This window comes from Psittacula echo, assembly GCF_963264785.1.
Source record: "Psittacula echo genome assembly, chromosome: 9".
Classification (NCBI taxonomy): domain Eukaryota; kingdom Metazoa; phylum Chordata; class Aves; order Psittaciformes; family Psittacidae; genus Psittacula; species Psittacula echo.
The window spans coordinates 23,579,675-23,599,098 of NC_137745.1; the positions used below are offsets into that span (position 1 = coordinate 23,579,675).

A 19,424-nucleotide genomic window follows, 5' to 3' on the forward strand; every position below is an offset into this window, starting at 1 on the left:
GTATAATGCACTTTTTGTAGGTGTCATTGCTCTACTTTGTTGTAAAGCCACAATGATTATGTGAATAACTACACTGGTGGTAGAAGGCTTGGCATACTTAGAGCTGTGTTTGGTAAGTTCTTGAGAGCCCCTGAGGTTCAGCAGAAGACAGTGATTTAAACAATCAGTTCTTACTGTATAAAGAAATTCAAGAGCGTTTACAGGGACCATTCTCACTAAAAGTAGTTGACTTTATATCTTCATTTCCTTAGGTAATAGTTGGTGGTGGTGTGTGTAATTGGATGCAACAAATGGTATTGTAGGGAAAGATGTGTTACCAGTCTTTGAGAGTGTTTTCCTCCATGTTGTTTATGATTGAAAGTCCCTGACTTGAAACCAAATATGGGTTCTCTTGGTCTGCTTGTATATAGTGTGCCTTTCAAAATAAATGTATCAACAACATAGTAGACAAGTAGGCAAATGTAAAATTGCATGTAGTGCTTAGAAAAACACTGGTGAGTTTTTAGCTACCATGGTTTATGATACTGTGGAGTGAGAGGTGATGGGTGTGGGAAGACAGGTGGGTTCCCTTTTTGGACCTAAAATGTTGCTTCTGAAAGTGCCTTGTTTGTAGTACCAGTAGATCTTGCTTATGTGAACAAAAGTTAGTGTCAGCTAGATGAGAATCTTTTGTAGTTATACCGGACTGTTGCAAAACTAGATGCTACAGTAACACTTTGCCTCTAGACAAAAATAGTTAATGCATGGTCTTCAGGATAATAATAGAGTAATAACAAATGACGTGAACCTGCTTATTTGGAGAAGCAGAAGCTGAAGTGATGTTTCCCAGGCTTTGTGTTTGGACAGGCTAATTCTTCATATTTTCATACAGAAGCTTATTTTAAAACCATGTGAGCTGAGGTGGTAACAGCAGAAGGAAAATACACATCTTTCTGAACTTTTAAACAATTTTACTAGCATTTGAGCTTGCTTGTATGCAAATTTTCCCATTTCTGTCACTGCCACCAGCTTTTACACAGATTTTTTTTTTTTTTTTTTTAAATACTGTAGCAGAGACTGAGACTTTAAAAAACCTCAGTTATGCAAACGAGGTTTTTCTCTGAGAGGGAATATCAAGATTATAGATTTGCCCCAGTTATGTTTAACCTGTTAAAACTCCAGTTCAGAAGGCCTGCATGGCAGCATTCTTATCGCAGTGAAGCTGAGCAGACATTTTTGGTAAATAAGAAACCCATATCAAACATCCAGCTGTAAAGAAATAAATGTAAGCTTTTATCCTGGTTTCATAATGCTAATGTCGAATCCAAAATACCTGGATTGATGCCAGTTATATTTTGGCCTAATTTCCAAGGATTACATTGGGTTTAAATATTAATATCTGTAGTAACTGCTTTGGAGAAGAAAAACTCTTGCCAATAAATGTCTTGGGTCTATGATGAGCAAACTATTTTTTCCCAAGACACATTGGCACACATTAATGGGTGTGCACACATCTGTGTGTTCTTGTGATGCCAGTGATTTCTCTGAGGATGTTTTCACAGCCCCTCTCTCAGCTTCTTCTCTCCTTATTAGCAATCACTAATTTTTAGTTATGGTTTAACCCAAACAATTGTTTCATGATAGGGTGCTGAAGAAGTGTTTGCCTTTCTTGGTGAGACTGTAAGCTTAAACATAGTGCTCCTCCAGAACGTAGGCTCCTGATTACGTCATCTCAGCAGCCTAGTGACTGGGGATCTGTTTTGAGAGACGCAAGTTTTGGTATCCTTGTTGCTATTGTTTGTTTTGAGTTGTCTGTAACAATTGGAAATGGGTTTGTTGTAGCCCAAGTATGGTCTTGGGCAACTGTAAGAACCTTGTTTATTACCTGTTATCGAACTGCTGTGCTCTCACGTGAGAGTCACACTTAAATTTTTTTACTTGGAGAGTAAGAGTAGTCATGTTTGATAGTCTGATGGCTTTATTTTTCATTTCTCGTCACTAACTGGATATTGAACATACTTGCAGAGAAAGGTCTGCAGGATTAAAAAAAAAAAAGTAGAATTCTTCCTTTGAATTCACTGTTTCTAGCTTGTCTTCTCAAGGTGTGAAGCCTCTTCCTGTTTTATGTTACATTTCCCTCTGTCCCTGCATTGCTTCTATTTCTCTGCTTGATTTTGCAGCCTGGTTTGTCTTGGTTTTGTGTTTTTTTTTTTTTTTTTTTTTTTTTTTTTTTTTTTTTCTGTTTTGTCTGTATGGGACTGTTATCCAATCAGCTAAACACTGTGATGGTAGTAGTGCATTGATACAAGTGTGGTTAAGCAGCAGAAGGGCTTACAGAGGGGAATGCAGAGAATGAAATTTAGGGAACACTTGGATCTAGTTGGTCTGATTCTCAAAGTGCTAAGGAGTAATGACAACCCCTTAAATAAAATCTCTTCTCTTCTGGATTTGGGCCATTCTCATGCAGGTAAGCTTGTTACATCTTTGATGTCCAATCTGTAAATATATATACAAAAAAAATAAGGCATTTAAGATAACTGACAAAACCCTTGTGGGAACAACCACCCACAACATTTCCAAGTAAAGAATCAGTCAAGTGAATCAGTAATGCAATAGCATGAAATATGTGGGCCAATATTTTCAGTGGCAATAATTCTGAAGCAGTTGATGGTTTTGGTATCTAATGGGCTAACCTTTGTACTGTGGCAGTGGATTTGTGTAACTGTGTACTGAATTGCACAAAAGGATGGACCTAGCTGAAAACTTCCCCTAAAAAATGTTTTGGTGGGGGGTTTTTTGTTCTGTTTTATTGTGTTTTTAAGCTGATCATCTAATAGCTTTACTAAGGCACAGTGTGAGCTGGCTGTGAAACTTTCAGTGAATAGTTTTGTTCAACCTTTGCTGTTTCCTTTTGACATCTTTAGACAAGCAGTGTGTTCTTCTTTTGCCATATATAGTTTTGGTCATTTTATCTCAGCATGCCTCTTCAAAAGTGATTTGGTAATGAACAAAGTACTATGGTGCGTCCAGTGAGAGCAATTGGATTTTCCAGAGCAATGTTAGAAGCTTGTTGGTTGGGAAGTGAATAATGGATATCTACAACACTCCTGAAATGCTATGAATGAAGCTTCTGAATTGATGAGAAGTTATGATTAGATCCCTCCATCACTAATCCAGTTGCTTATGAATATTTAAAGTGGGGTATCCAAACCATTGAAACACAGTAAAAGTAACATGGAGCGTGCAGGCTTGTCAGACCTGAGATCTGTTATCTACCTGCAATGGAGGTCAGAGCAGGGGAAAGAGAATAAGTGTCACCCAGCAAATCTGTGAAATCTAGGGGATCATAATTAGTGTTCAGTTTATCTGGTTTGTTGGAACACTCATGCTGTTTAGATCTTGCAGAGCAAGTTGAATCAAAATGCAGGAAAGCATCCTTTTGCCTGAGAGTGTGCTCTGGATGTGGCTGAACGAAGAGATTCCTGCTGGCTTGAGACTTCTTGGGTATCGAATGGCCGGTTTCTGGGTTTCACTGTCGATGTCTGAATCTGGATCTTGTTTTGTTAGTATTTTGGATTGTCATCTGGTTTGCTTTTCTCCTCCTGCTTTTTCTCTACATGTTAGTAATTAAAGATAACTGCAGCTCTCTCCCAATCAGCACTGTCCAGAGATGGCCTTCAGCCCTGAAATGTGGTGCTGTCACGCTGAGGGAGGTTTTTGGTAGGGAAAAGTCATTTCGTAGGGGAAAAAACTTAGATTCCATAAACCTGAAGTGTAACTATAACATTTTGCCTGCATTATCTTTGTCAGGAAATCTGAGTGTTAGTACTTTTTTGATGGTGCTTTAAATAAAATGTAATCCTTTTTAGTGTGTTTAGGAAAGGTCCAAATGGAGACACTGAAACTCCAGAAAACAGCTGTTCATCTCTACCTTTGGTGGTGCCCAGTTGGTTTTATCCATATTTTATCTGAATAGGATGAAGTACATCAGAGGGAGTAAATATCTTGAGGAACAGATACTTTGACTAATCTGAGGCAGGGCTACATGTTGTCTTGACTAGTGAGGCTGCAGCTTCCTTAATACTATGTCAAAATTTGATTTTAATATAAAAAGTCAATTTACCAAGTGTAATGGTTAATCTCAGCAAGATTTTATTGAGAGAAGGGTACTTCAAGTGACTTCTGTGATGGAAGATGCTCCTTTAATAACCTTAAGGTTAAAGGCCTAATTTACTTTGGACATCTGCAAAATATTTTTATCTGAACTCTTAAAAATAAAGGCTGAGGATGTTTTTAGAATTTGTGTGCTTTGAAATACAAAGGTTGTTGAATTGTTACAAAATCTGATAGAAAAGTAAAATATTTGGAAACCTGCTTCATTTGTCCTCCTGTTGCATGTTTACTTTTTGGAAGTGTAGAAGTAGCAGGTTTTAGGGTTAAGTAGAGCTGTGTAGCTACTGCTGGTAACTGGTATCTCCTTAATGTTTTGTAATGCTGTGCTGATATTGTAAGAAGATTCTATCTAAGTTGGTCTTTCTCCCCCTCAAAGACCTTTGGTGTGAAAATGGTAGGGTGTTTTTCTGTTTGCTTGAACCTGTGTTTTATCAGATTTTTGGAGCAGTGTTATATATAGTGACTGGAAACACAGAGTGGCTGCCTTATTAAAGTGATGCAAAATCTGACAACAGGCATTGATGTATTTGATTTCAAGTTGAGTGAAATAACCATCTAGAATGCCTATTCCCCCCCCCCCCCCTTCAAATTTTCAGCTGAGGTAGGTTGGGAAATCAGACAATTGCACTGTTACAGAAATTATCATGTACTTCTATGCTAATGAAATCATATTCTTTCCTTTCTTTAGCGCTGTGTGGTGTTGCGGTTTTTGAAGTCCCCCCCCAACCAGAACAAGGTAAGATTCTGTCCTGGTTTAGTAGTAGCAGTCATTTTTTTCTCCTTCTTAGTAGCTGGTGCAGTGCTGTGGTTTTGACTTTCGGCCTGGGAATAATACTGATAAAGCCGATGTTTTCAGTTGCTGGTCAGAATGTTTACCCTGACCAAGGACCTTGTGAGTCTCATGCTCTGCCAGGGAGGAGAGGAAGCAGGGACAGGACACCTGACCCAAACTAGCCAAAGAGGTATTCCATACCACAGCATGTCATGCCCAGGATGTAGAACTGAGAGTTCCTGGAAGGGCTGGAACTCTGCTGGATGGGGTGCGAGGTATTGGTATCGGTCAGCGGGTGGTGAGGTGTTGTATTCTCTTCCCTTATTATTTCATTTATCATTATTATTATTGGTGGTAGCAGCAGTGATTTGTGTTATACCTTAGTTATTAAACTGTTCTTATCTCAACCTGTAGGAGTTGCATTCTTTTGATTCTCCTCCCCGTCCCTCCAGGAGCGGAGGGAAGAAAGGTGGGGGGGGAAGTAGACTGCGTGGTTCTAATTTACGGCCTGGGCTTAAACCACGACAGATTCAACATGGGGTTATTTTGCAATGTGGCTTTGTTCCAGGAGTTTTGGCAAAAGGATGAAGTTTGAGGTTGTCTTACGTAACTAAGATTATGTGACTGTTGATGTGGAGACCTTTGTGTGGAACAGATTCTAAGACTGCAGTGCGTAGAAGGCACGATCCCTGTAAAGGTGGCTTTGGCAACAGAGGGAGTGTTAATGTTACATATGGGAGTACGATGCTGAGGAAGAAATGGTAGTCTCACTGAGTCTTGCTAGGTGGGATTGAAGAGGAAGAGCAGGGGACTGGTGTCATGATAAAGATGTGCTGTGGACTGCCTACTCAGTAGCTAAAAAGCCATGGAATTTGGAAAAAGATACAAAATATTCACAGAATAGCCTTTGCCAGTGAGTGGCTTTAGCGTCCTGTCTGTTGCAAAAAGGACATGGCAGGACAGAGTCTACCAGTTTCTTGGGCTGCGGCAGAAGGTTTTTCTGCTTGAGAAGGAACTGAAATGATTTACCTTAGGTTTGCTTTAACAGGGATCTAAAATTATCAAAAGGTGGAGGGTAAGAATAAAAGTGCTCCAAGGAGAAGAAAAAAGAGAGCACAAAAGGCAGGAGGTTGAAGTTCAGCCATTTCCTCAACCTCATGAGTAGTCTTTAGAATGTGTTACCTGGGAGATTACAGGGAGTGGTTTGAGCTACAGCAGCTTCTGAACCACTTTGTCTTGTTCAGTGGCAGGCATTTCTGATGAGAAAAATGTAAAAAGGATTCTGGCTATACTGGGAGCTAGCGGGGAGTGCTTAATTTTAGGAAAAGAGGAACAAGGATGAACGTGAAGTAAATGTATGGGAAGGGCATTTTGCTCTAAATCAGGAAGATGAATGCAAAATGCGTTCAGTTTAACAAGGCTTAAAAGAGAAGTTCCTAAAGTAGATCAGCAGAAAGTAAACCCCATGAACACAGTAGTGTGTGTAGGAGTTGTTTAGTGGCCTTTTTGCCTCTATTTTACTTGAAATGAAGTCTGATAAAACTGAAGTGTGATTCAACTAAGTTTTTGATCTGTTTGTAGTGGCAGGATTTCAAAAACGTATCCTGTGCTTCTGTAGCAGTCCAAGATAATAACGTTTAGAGTTTTTACAAGAACAGGAAAGAAGCCAGTGGGTTGGAAGAAAGGAAAACAGTGCCTATCTCAAGTTTTAATACAGCAAGGGAGAATTAGACCACAAGTTTAAGTAAAAAGTCAATTGATTGCCATTTATTTAAGAAAAGAAACTGCTGAGTACCAGCTTTCTTTCTTTTTTTGTTGCATAATTGTTTTTAAAAAACCTGACAAAGTATGATGAGGTCACAAAGGCAGGCAGGAAGTGACACTTCACAATTACCCAGCACAATGTCGAAGTTGATAATACTTCTCTGGGATGCATATAGCTTTTTGGATTGGGATGCTGAAGCACAAGAACAAAATCTCCTGGGCATGACATTCTGTTAGTGTGTGAATGCTGGGTTCTTGAATGCTGGAGAGGGGAAAATGTTTTTCAGGTGTAATCTGTGTTCCTGGCTAGTGCAAGATGAGTTAGGATAAATATATATTGTGTTAAATCTGTGCATGACATTGTAGCTCATCCAATGTAAACAACTTTGAAAGAAGCAGTTGGGGCAGAATTTTCTACTAAGACACATACTGAAATTCAGATGTGGACAAACAGGTCTCAGTCTCTTCTGCTGCACTCCTTTGGAAAAGGTTTAACAAGTCTGGATACTGCTTTGGGTTTATATTGTTTGGGATCTGGGACTAGATAAGCTAGTAGTTAAAGAAGGTGGCGATACAGCAAATTGTAATCTTATTACTACAATTCAGTGTTTTTTGGTGGTTGGTTTTTTTTTTTTTTTAAATGAGAAATGTAACTCTGGGGCATGCATTTTTTGAGTAGGAAGTCAAGTGTCTGGACTTGTGAAACTATTTTAATTGCATATTGCTAATTCTAGTATATGAGTGTTCTGCATGAATTTTTTTTGGGTTTTGCCTGATTTTAGGGAGCCTATTTGATGAGTTCTGGTGTTTTGCTAAATGAGCTGGCAGTAATGATGGGTCCTTCAAAAGCTTTTCTTCTGAGCGTTTTGCAGTGTTGAAAGATGATGCTTCAGTAGCCTGTTAGGTGTTTTTTGTTGTGTTCAGAGTTTATAAAATAGGTGAGCAGGTGTCATAAGCTTGGTTTGTAATTTTAAAGTTGTATTGATCTTTTTAATTGGTGAATCATTCCTTGTAGTAGTAGCAGCAGCAGTGAATGTCCTGATTTTTCTGAAATGCATATTTCCCAATATGTATATACATGTGCATGTAAAAAAAATAATAATAAAAGGCTATATCCTTTTGCATACTCATGTGGGTGGCCTGCTTGTGCATCTTGTTGCCTATTGATTATTTTTCCTCAAATACACTTCTTAAGACCAGATGACTGCAGCTGAGGGAGTTACTCAGGCATCACAGTGTGTGTTTTGTTCTAAGACTCAAACAGTGGAAAATTGTCTGTTGTGAAGAGACTCCAAGCTTATTTTGGCTCTCTTGAAAGGATGCAGGGAAAGCTGTTCAGAGAAACAAATCAACATACAATATGCAAGACATTTTACACAATAAGCGCTGTCTTGGCCTTTAGCGAATGATGGAAATGCTGTGAAGTGCTTTGGAAAAATTGTGTTTTTCCTACTTGTTGCAAAGGATTGGGTTTCTGGTTAAAGCTTTGCATACTGAAGTAACAGTGTAGCACAGTACGTTACTGAAGCAGCTGTATAGTGCTGTATATTACTGTAGTAACTTTTTTCTTCCTGTAAAGCATTATTACATATTGCAGCATCGTGTATTGCTGTTTCAGTCTGGAAATTGAATCCTGCTAGAGGCAGAATAGACTGGCGATGTAGTCTTAGCAGACCTGTGTTACAGTAACAAAACCTTCTGTAATCCTACACAACTTGTGTAAGCTTGTTAGGTAACAAATGCTTTTGGTAGACAGAGAAACCCTTCCTATTGTGATGGAATTATACAACAAAGTTTGTAAGAGTGCCTAGGTAGTGACAGTCTCCTTCTACATGTGAACAGTTTTAACTTGTGTTGGATGTGGTCAGTCTTCCTTTCTCTAGACTTTGTCCTTATCGGAGTGTTGTCCTCCTAGTGTTTTATTTTCTCTTACGCTGCTGTTTATCTTTTTCTGTATTCTCCTGCTTGTGTTCTTTTTCCTTTCTGATTTTTTTTTAACTTGGACATGAAGTACTGCACTTTCTCTTCCTTCACTGTTACTTAATCCCAAGAGTAAATCTGTATGGTTCAGTGCTTTATAGTGTACAGTGGTAGGCCATAGATTTTGTGTTACTTGGAGACTTTTATTGTTACAATAAAATACTGTGCAGAGAACCAGAGTATGGTGGGAGTGGGATAACACTGTTGTAAAGCTTCTCTGCTGCTTCTTCACAAGCAGGAGTCTTTCACAGTCAGACTACGCTACTGTTGCAGTCCTGCTAGTACTCATTTAGCTTCGTTTCTACCTAGCTTGGCATTTTGGACTTGTAGAAGAACTATGGTGTTTCCTCAGAGGCACATAACATAAAATTAACAGAATATGACATAGTAAGTTTTTTCATTGTCTGGGGCAGGATATGGGACAGATGGCACATTCTGTACCTGTCCCTGCAGAGGTTTGTGATGTGGCTCACTTTCTGTGGCCGTTCTCTTCCAAATCTCCCAAGTGCCATATTTCTAACATTCAAAGCCTCACCTGCACTTAACCTGTTGGTAGGAAGGCATGCTCTGCATCTCTTGACTATTAACAGTTCCTTGAGCTATTTTAAGAATAATGATCAAACACAGAGTAGATCCTGAGTAATCTTGAGTAATCTCCACCTTCTTCATTTTCTCTGTCCTTTTCCCCCTGAAATCTAAGATTGATCTCTTCTGTTTTTCTGTTTATATCTCAGCCCTTCAGGCAGCAGTAGGGAATCAAATGTAGCACATTTCACATGTCTGTTTAATTTCAACGTGCATTGACCTACCAAACTCAATAGGGCAATTAAACTACTTTGCTAAATCATTGACTGGTGTGTGTTTGTATTCCTGAGTGTTTTTTATCATTATTTCATAGTTAAATTACCCTGTTTCTGTCTTCCAGACTTCAGAGGAAATACTACACCATCTGCAAAACATTGTAGACTTTGGAAAACATGTCATGAAGCAGTTCTTCGGGGAGAACTATGTTCACCATGGGGTAAATGTTTTATTTTTAAAATAAATAGCTTATGCATTGTAAACACTGATGTGTTTTGGGGAGCACTGAATGCCAGTAAAAGGAATTAACAGGGCTTGCAGATATTCCTAAGCAAGATAAACACACACAAGAAGCATTTGTATCTAAACAGAGATCCTGCTCTGTGCTGATGAGGTGATTGAATTGTAGTGTGTAGTCTGAGCTGTTTCAGGCTACTACTGAAAAGTAGCCTGAAATAACTACTTTTAATGAAAAGTAGCCTGAAATAGTGGTCATTTCTTTGCCTTGCATGAGGTTAAAGGCACTGCAAAAAAAGGGGAGAAATCTGGTTCATGTAAAGTGTGTAAGTTTCTGTGCAATCAGAGGTAACCTTTTTCTTGTCACTCACTCTGTTCTTTGGGGGTGGCTAGGTCTAGTTAACTTGAACATCAGATATCTGAGTGGAGAAATTACAGCATCTTCCAGAAGCTGAGTTACACAATTCTGCCTTGGAAGGGTTGGGGTGAGATCTGAGATGGGATGAAATGGGACTTTTTCATTCGGGAGAAGGACAAAATGCAGAAGGTTTTTTCATGCACGTGAAACTGTCACTGAAAATGCTCTTGTGCATTTATTTAAATTAGGTCTAGTTTTCCTAGTGGAGTAAGTACTGCAATTGATTGCAGGTGCAAGTCTTCATACAGATGGTTAATCAGAGGGGGAAGCTGCTGACTCTTTGCCTTAATATTCAGTTGATAACATCCACTGAACTTTGGTATGCCATTTTAAGACCCCCAAATGGGATATTAATTTTTTATGTTGAAATGTTTTCTTTTTTTGTTTTTAATAGGAAATTATTCAACTGCCTTTAGACTTCGTAAGACAGCTCTGTTTAAAAATTCAGCCAGAGAGGCCGGGTAAGTGCCAGAGATAGTATTAAAACCAGACCCTTCCTCATCTGTAAAGCATTATACCTTGGAATATGAGAACTTTTTTTAATATTTAGACAATAACAAATTCAGAATTTGTTGTGGAAAAACCACATGTGTTCTAGAATTGCATCTCATGTTAGTTTCATCAAATTGTAGAAAGGGATCCTCTATAAGCCTGTGCTTGTTAATTCCTGAACAAGTTCTCACCTTGCTGTGGAGTCCTTATCAAAGGTCTGTGAGGGAGGTGGAAAATGTGTCCTGAAATAATTGTTTGAATTCCATCAGCTGCCTCTCCTGAACTGTGCAGCAGAGGTATGGGAGAAAGATAGTTTCAGAAACTCCACACTAAATAGTTTTATTTTCAATGTTTGTATTTCACTTGGGGTAAAGCATCTTGCATCCTTTGAGTTACAGCACTTGAGCAGTGTGCAGCTTAATTTTCCACCTTTCCATGTCTCTGACCTGATCCCTGGGCATGTCTCGCTCCAAGGGCTTATGGTGTTACAGGCTATGCTGCCTTTGAAGTTCAGTGGGCGCCCCTGGGACATGGAGCAGTCCTTGATTTCTCCCAGCTTTTACATAGTACTTTGGGGTCTCTACCTAGAGATGAGGCACAAGGTCCCTGGACAGGGGGGATTGAAGGGGACAAGTATGTGAAGGGAAGGGTGCACTGACCTTGTGCAACCTTATGGATCATGCTGCAGGACTCACAGTTTAGCAATCTCTGTGTTTGGTGTGAAGTGAAGCACTACAGAATTTGGTGTTGTCATGCTTAGTCAGCAACACCTGCGTGATCATTCTTCATGTATAGTTAAAAGTACACTGAAGTGTAAGCTCTAAAAAGGGCAATGAGAAGTTCCTCATGGTAGGTTCTCAATGTTCTGGAGAACAGCCAGAAACTCCTGCTTTAGCAAAGCTCCTTGAAGAAAAATACGGTATTAAAGTACTGTAGACAGTACTTTGATGCCTTTGATCCAGGGAAAATTTGGATTCATTTACATATAGTGAGCATAGGATGCTCTCTGTTGCTGACTTGTCTTTATCTTTTTGAGAAACAGTTCCACAGTGCCAGAAATCAGCAAGGAAAGTAAGTAGTGTCTAATAAAAGTTACAAAATCAGCAGTACTGATAGAAGCAAATGATAGAGTTTGGTTTTGTTTCTTACAGTTAAAATTTTTGTGTCCAGCTCCTGGGGATTTCTTTAGAGGAAGAAATGTGGTTGTCAGGAGCTGTCCAAGTGCCTTACAACTGCAAATCTCACTGGTTTTTAACAGTTTTTCTTTTAAACTTTGATGAAAGAATTTGCTTTACTATTACTTTTCACATAAGCCTAAGTCATGCAAGACCTTCTCTAATACTTCACATTTCTGAGTCTGTCTGTTTTGACAAGTGTCTTTCAGCTGAACGTGGATGTACTCTTGCTTCAGTTAAGATAAGAAAACCAAACCCCAGCATTTTGTTGGTGAAAGGTTTCTTCTTGCACATCCTAGTGAAGTACAGCATGTAGCTGCAGGCTAACGCTTTATGAGGCTTCATTTTCATTCAGCTGAGATTATTATTTTATTTTTTTTTCAAAATTATATGTTTTTCAGAATGTTTTGTTAGCAGTGGAAATCATAACAGAACACATGTATTCTGTGTGTCTCTTTAGTAACAGATATTTGAAAATCTAGGAGTGTATGTTCTTGTTAAATTTGAATTAAAATCTTGCAGACCTTTCTCTGTCCCTGAGGATGCATGTGAAGGGAGGTTACTCACAGACTTTGTCTACATAATGCCTCTTAGTCTGAAATTATTTTGCTACTTTGTTTCTTCTCAGGATTGTTAATTTGGGAGATATTAAAAAATGCTATTTTAAAGAGATGGTTTTAGCAGAGGAAATTCTTACTTGAAGTTGTGAGAAGGACGCTAACTTTTGTTCCTTTTGTGTTCCTTTTCACCTGTTACTATTTTGATATGAACACTGCAATGGTGTGGGACTCTATACAGACTGAGGAGTTGAGCAAAGCCACTTGCAGGTTGTTTAGATTTACACTTTCTTCTGAACAGTTGATGATACTCCTGCAGTTCTCCCAGATTCCTTTTGACTAGACTGAAGAATGGTAGTTGATGCAGTTTCATGTCTTTGAATACAGTCATTTCTTTACCTGTTGTTGGCCAGCTGAATGCACTCCCTTGTTTCAGGCCTCACTGACACCTTTCTTGGAATGAGCTGGGATCCTGGCACTAAAAGTAGCTCTTGAGACACACTGTGTGCCTCAAGTGCTGTGTGACAGTTCTGAGAAAGCTGAGAATGACTGTTGATAATGGGGAGGGCAAATTTTATGCAAGTGCATAAATGGCTGAAGCCTGCTAACACATGTCCTATCTTTCTTCTTTTTGGTTCTCACCCCACCTGGTGAAAGGGATAACTACAGAGTAACTAAAAATCCACACACGTAATTTTCTTGCTTGTTTGGGTTTTTTTGTTTGTTTCCCCCAGAGTCTCGCTGTGATAAAGACATGGACACTCTTAGTGGTTATGCCATGTGCCTTCCTAACCTGACCAGGCTGCAGACCTATTGTTTTGTGGAACACCGGCCGATCCTCTGCATAGAAATTAAGGTATGGAATAGGAGATGATCCTTCTGGGGGTTTGGTTTGTGTTTAAGTACATACTGACCAGAGCAGTTGCAAATGAATGCAGCAGGTGGGGTAAGACACAGCTCACTGCTTCCACTGTGATTCATTGGATGAAATGTTCCCCTCCCTCTTCCAGTTCCTGATCTCTTAAAACTTGGGAAATACCCCATTTTTACCAGGCTTTTTTGCAGGCCACAGCTGTTTTGTGTCCTCATTTTTTAAGTGAGTACTCTAAAATAACTAGGAATATTATACAGCTGTTAAGTGTTGGATGTTGACTAGTGTATTTTTTTAATTTTCCTTTAATTAGAAAAAATTGCATATTGTGTGCCCTTACATTTCTATAAAGTAATATATATTTACATACCTAATCTTTTGTTTGTTTTAGCCAAAGTGTGGCTTCATTCCTTTTTCCAGCCATGTTTCACAGGAGATAAAGCACAAGGTGTGTCGTTACTGTATGCATCAGCATCTAAAGGTAATTTAAGTCATCCTGCTTTCCTTTGGCTGTACTGTGCTTTATTTGCTATTCCAGTTTTGCTTTCCTGTTGAAACTTGCTTAAATTTCTGATATGACTAAAGATAGTAGGTGGATACACATCTGAGTTGCTGGGTGTGAATCTGTTTAGTGAGAGATGGAACAAGTTCTGTGGGAAGCTGGAAGCAAACAAATACAGTATTAGCCTTTGAGGACTATTAACGCTGTTGATTGGGTAAACTCAGATGTCAAATTTCTTTTCAAGTGCAGCTCACCAAATGTACTTTGATTAATGGTATTCTGTAGCTCATAACAGCACCTCATGCACAGGGAATCCATTTGACTGATGTCCTATAAGTGCTGGAAATCCTGTAAATATTCCTTGCTGTAATTTAATGTGACCTTTTGCCACACTTTCTGTTTGTGAATGCAATTTGAGTGACTTTTAGCTAAATATGACCAGGAAGACCCACAGTGGTCATGCATTTTACGTTCAAAGGGTTTTAAATATCATGGGACTTCTGAAGACAGGATGTTAGTGCCACATACCTGACCATGCAAATAACTGAGTAGTTACTGCAGAAAGAGAGATTAACAAGTGGTGTGGCTTTTCAACAGGTAGCAAATGGAAAATGGAAGCGACTAAGTAAATACTGCCCATTGGATCTCTTCTCAGGGTAAGGAAATATGTAACTTGACTCTTGTGGTGTTGTTTTCCCCAGAAAATATCTGTGTTACAGATTTTTCTCAGATTACCTTGACTTTCACTCTAATATTATGGATGATCCATGCCTGTTTATCTGAGGTATACAGCACCAGAAATATTCACTGTAAATCTCCTTACACCTATTTCAAGAACTGAGAGTTGCTTATTAATGCACCAGTGCCTTTTGCTACATAACAATAAACCTAAGAGCTGTTTAGTACTCAGATTTGAAGTCCCAGTTGCAAACAATCACTTTGTCTTTGAAGTAACTTCAGTGTGAGCAACATGCTTAATAGGTGTGTTCACTTCAGGTGCCAGTTTGGATTCCAGAGCCCTCCAGGCAGGGGTGTAAATATCTAAGGGCTGTGATAAAATACGCTTTTTCTTTCTTTTTTTCCCTCTAGAAATAAACAGAGAATGCACTTTGCTTTGAAGAGCTTATTACAGGAGCCACAGAACAACTTGAAAATATTTAAGGTAAAACAGTCAAATCTCTCTGCTTGCTTTCTTTTTGCCTTGGCTTTTAAATAATTTGACTTAAGGATCTGAACAGTCAGGATCCTACTTCAGACTTTCCTAATCAGCACCATCACTATTGGACCCCACCAACAGAAGAAAACAGGAAAATTCTTAGCTTTCAAGTTAGGACTGGTAAGTGATCACTTCCTAGAGCTAGTGAGTCTGAAAGAGTTGCCAAGGAGCAATTAATAGACAGTGACTTTTAAAGATGACCAGAGTTGTAAAACTTTATGTGCTGCTTCAGAAGGAAGAAGGTAGAAAACTTTGCATGTTGCTGCAAATACTTTAAATGACTGTTGTGGCATTCATGCAGGCCAAATGCACAGCATACCTCCCTCAGGAAAGCAAAAGTTAACTTTTCTATGGCATTAATGTAGGAAAAATACAAAGCAGTAACTGATGGCTTATGCAGATTTTCAGATTAATTCTAGGAAATATTCTTTACAATTCATTTCCAGTATTAAACCAACTATTTGAATTTCTTAAACCTGTATGAACTTTCCTATTTTTTCTGTTAGTACAGGTAACTGTCACACTTTTTATGTCCCTGATTACAGCATTCCATTTTCCAGTCTGGCTTTTAGAAGAAGGTTGCTTGACGTGGTGCTTTTTCACTGTTGACATTATTCAGAAAGAAGTGAAAGGAGCATGTGCTCAGTAGCAGTTCACTTTTATTGTTCTGATTACTTACAGTTAAGTTGGGAAAGTAGCACTTGATTTAAATGGGCTTTTGGTCCTAAGTCAGAGGTTGTTACCTGTGGTATCTGATAAAACTTCAGAAGGCAAATTTATAAGAGATTGAGAATGTGTGTGTTTGTATGCAGACTTTTAAACTAGTAACACTTTTCTGTGCTATGTGGTTTAAAATATTAAATCTGATGCCTTGATTAACCAAGTATGAATAATTGGGTTTCATGAAGTACCTAAATACTGTTTTTTTCCCCCCTCCTTATTTGCAGAATGGGGAACTAATTTATGGCTGTAAAGATGACCAGGACTGTGTCTCTGACTGGAATGAACTTGCTCATCACTTAAAACCTTTCTTTTTTCCTTCCAATGGGTTGGTCAGTGGACCACACTGCACAAGGACAATTGTTAAAGAACTAATCCATATTATAACTATGACGCTACTAAGTAGTACTGATGCCTGCAGGGCAGGTGATATGAAGACAGTTCCCATTTCACAAGGAAGAAGCTACTGTGAAGCAAGTGCATTTAATAAGGAGCTAGTGAGAAATGGTAAGAAACAATTTCTTGTGTTGTCAGTATTTGACTGTCATCATGTAATTATTCAGATCTTTGCCTCTCTTGCTGTTTAATAGTGATGTGAGAAGGGAAACTGGAGTTTTCTTGAAGTTTAAAAAATGAATTCTGAGCTGTGTAACTGCTGGATAATTGGGTTTAGTATAGCCTTGCAGTGAGTACTGCTAGCACTGTACCTGACAGGAATAAAAAGAAATTCAGGGGATGGTAGAGGAGAAATGGAAGGAAATACCAGTTTGAGCTTATAACCATCAAAGATATTTCGAACAAGTGGGGAATTTTAATGTTGTATGGGATGCAGGCTGGCTGCTTTGGTTGGTTTATGTGACACCTGTTTGTTGCCATTCCCTGCTCTTTCTGTCAGCCCCTGACAGATAGGGTGTAGCTCATTTTCTTCTACTCTTCTCCTGGCAAAGAGAAAGGTATGAATACTGGAGGGAAAAGGAATGGGAAGCGAGTGGAAAAACTGTAAATAATAACTCCTGAGTGCATAAGTTTTGTGAAGCTCTAATTATTCAAGATGCTGCTAGTTACCCTAATTACACAAACAGCATGTCTCTTATGCTGCTTTTGAAGAAGGTCTTTCTTTATTGCTGGTTGATTTTGTTGTGGTGGAGAAAGAGCAGTCTTACAGAAATGACAGCGAATACGTATCTCTTTCATACTATCATACTAGATTATAAAGAAAGCTGTTATCTTTCGTACATATCATAATAGTTGTGTTTCAGATCCAGTGTCTGAAATGCTAGAGTACTTTCTGCCAACAGTTCATATTGCGGAAAGTGAATTTGTGGTGGCTTCAAACTCATGACAAATGTCTCTTGTAGACTCAAGGAAGTAGATTGCAGTGGAAGTGTGTGGGGTTTGGGTGGTTAATTTTTTTGAGCAATTTGTAGAGTTGTATACCAGGTGTTTTTTTATTCTGCAGTCAGAATAAATGCTGTGCAAATGTGCCATTTAGTACACATGCACCTGGCACATTGGTGTTTGGGAACTGAAGTGTTTTGGGGTTGTGTCCCCCTGCCTTGGTCTAAAGAGTGTTTGGATTTACTTTGTGCATAAGCTCATCTAGTGGCAAGATGAAACAAAGACATCACTTGTATCTTGTCTTATTTGAACATACTTTTTCTTCTAGGTAAACGTAAATTGGAAAGCTCTGGCTTACCGAGGGGTTGTCTTCTTTATAAAACCCTTCAGGCTCAGATGCTGGACATGCTGGATATTGAAGGACTCCATCCTTTGTACAGTAGAGTTGAACAGTATTTAGAGGAATGTCCTGAAGAGAGGTAAGACTTAAATAGCTTTTCTTTTCAGTTCTGGTTAAGGAGGTACACAGGTTGGCTCTGTGCAGACACTATCTCTTGTTATGTTGTATGCGACCTTCCTTCCTGGATTGCATGTTCTGAATTTCTAACTTGAAATGCCAGGTAACATAAAAGATGAGCTTTATTGTCAGAAAGTTTTGATGTTACTCACTTTGGCCTGGATTTTTACATAAAGATTACAGGAAGTTCACAGCAGAGTAAGAGAAAACAATGCCCTGCTCCTTAGTTGTGGAGGCTCTATATTTGAAGAAATATAGAGTAAGATGGATGGTTTCTCCTGCCTTTGGTACCTGTGGAGCTAGAACTGCATCTGCAGCAATAATGATGTTTTTAGTCATTCCTAAATCTATATTGGTTACCTACAACTTGCCCTTTAAACCCTTGAATTTCATATTTGGCAACAATCTACTCTGTGCCTGCAAGGCCCTGCAGCAGATCTGAATCAGCCCGCCCTTGTTGCATGATACGAATAGCTCCAAATGGCAGATTGTAACCCACATTGCAAGTGTTCAAACCATGCTTGAGGCACAAAAATCTTTATTTTATGTTATTTCTTGCCTGGTAAAGAAATAATAGAATACTGGGCATTGCAAGCTGCTAAATTTGTTCTCAAATAAAGCTTATTAGTTGCAATAATAGTTGCTGTAACAAGCTTTGACTTGGATGCTGCTTTACATTCTGGGCTGTAGCTCGCCTGTACTTTTGCCATTGCTCACACGAGGGCACTCTGGCTTCACGTGCAAACCACTTCTGCTTGAGCTCCTTCTGGTCTTTGGGCTCCTGGTGCAGTTGAAAGGTTGCCCTACAGATCACGGGGTTGGCCTCAATTTCTGCTTAAATCACTTGCAGTGCAGCTTACTTGTATATTGATAACCTTAAACAAATAAGTTGTAAAGGTATTCTTTTGTCTGTATTGAGTTTGTGTGCTGAACACCCTGCTTTTATGGGCTTTGCTTTCCAGGTAGAGGTCAGGTGTTCAACAGGGAAAGGAAGGAAGCCAGGAGGCCAGACTACCCCCTTGTGAGCACACACTATGAAGCAGAGGCAGAGCAGGGCCTTGCCAGAGGAGTGTACCCTCTCAGTATGCTCAGCAAGGCTCTGTTAAATGTTTTGAAACTTACTCATTTTTGTAGTGATACACAGGTGGCAGTGGATTAACAATGATCCATCTTTAAAAATACCTAAACCAAACAGCTCAAGTCCTAAGCAGCAGCAAGTCTTGAGTGATATGAGAATAACAGGGCCTGGTCATGGTGTTAGATCTTTGAGTATTAACCTGTTGCTACGTTTATTAGTGTTATTGCTTGTTCTAATTGGAGTTTCTGGGCTGCTGAGAAAAGATGTGCTTAAAAACCTGTAAATCATCTTAGCTGTCTGTAAATCTTCTTTTAAAAATTTATTTAGAAGTACGTTACAGATAGATGGACCTTACAATGAAGCATTTTATGAGAAGCTGCTAGATCTTTCAACTGAAGATGACGGGACAGTAGCATTTGCATTAACAAAGGTACGTTCCCTGTGTGTGATGTTGAAGCTTATTTAGTCTGTTTATACACTCCTGTCTCACTGGAAGGGATGAACAGTGTGTCAGCATTGCTACTGGCTTGCCAGAGGTCTGCACAGTCAAAAATTCTTACTTGTGCCAGGGTGCATCTGTATTGCAGAAGGAGTTAAAACCAAACATGTTTAGCACCAGTTCTAGGGAGGAAAATTAAGCTGGTGGTTGCCTTCCTGGATTGAAGAGGCATTTGCATGAGCTGGTGCTGTTTTGGCCTTCAATTAAAGCACCTATCTGTAGGAAATAACAGGATTCTTATACAGGATGCTGTAAGATCACTTGCTTCTGTTAACCATCTGTTACAGAGGCAATTTCCAGCTCTTAAAATACCACGATACTGAGTATGCTACTGC

The 19,424-nt window shown here is 39.1% G+C and overlaps 1 protein-coding gene across 2 annotated transcripts in view; it reads left to right on the forward strand.

The window, feature by feature from the left end:
- Positions 1–19,424, forward strand: part of IPPK (inositol-pentakisphosphate 2-kinase) — a 64,357-nt gene that overhangs the window by 40,561 nt on the left and 4,372 nt on the right. For both annotated transcript variants that reach the window (XM_080625416.1, XM_080625415.1), the window contains 10 exons: positions 4,841–4,888; positions 9,594–9,689; positions 10,519–10,585; positions 13,083–13,204; positions 13,611–13,700; positions 14,319–14,377; positions 14,811–14,883; positions 15,885–16,164; positions 17,324–17,474; positions 18,918–19,020. In XM_080625416.1, the coding sequence (XP_080481542.1) occupies positions 9,651–9,689; positions 10,519–10,585; positions 13,083–13,204; positions 13,611–13,700; positions 14,319–14,377; positions 14,811–14,883; positions 15,885–16,164; positions 17,324–17,474; positions 18,918–19,020 (984 nt within the window). In that variant the 5' untranslated portion in view covers positions 4,841–4,888; positions 9,594–9,650. The remainder of the gene's footprint in view (positions 1–4,840; positions 4,889–9,593; positions 9,690–10,518; positions 10,586–13,082; positions 13,205–13,610; positions 13,701–14,318; positions 14,378–14,810; positions 14,884–15,884; positions 16,165–17,323; positions 17,475–18,917; positions 19,021–19,424) is intronic.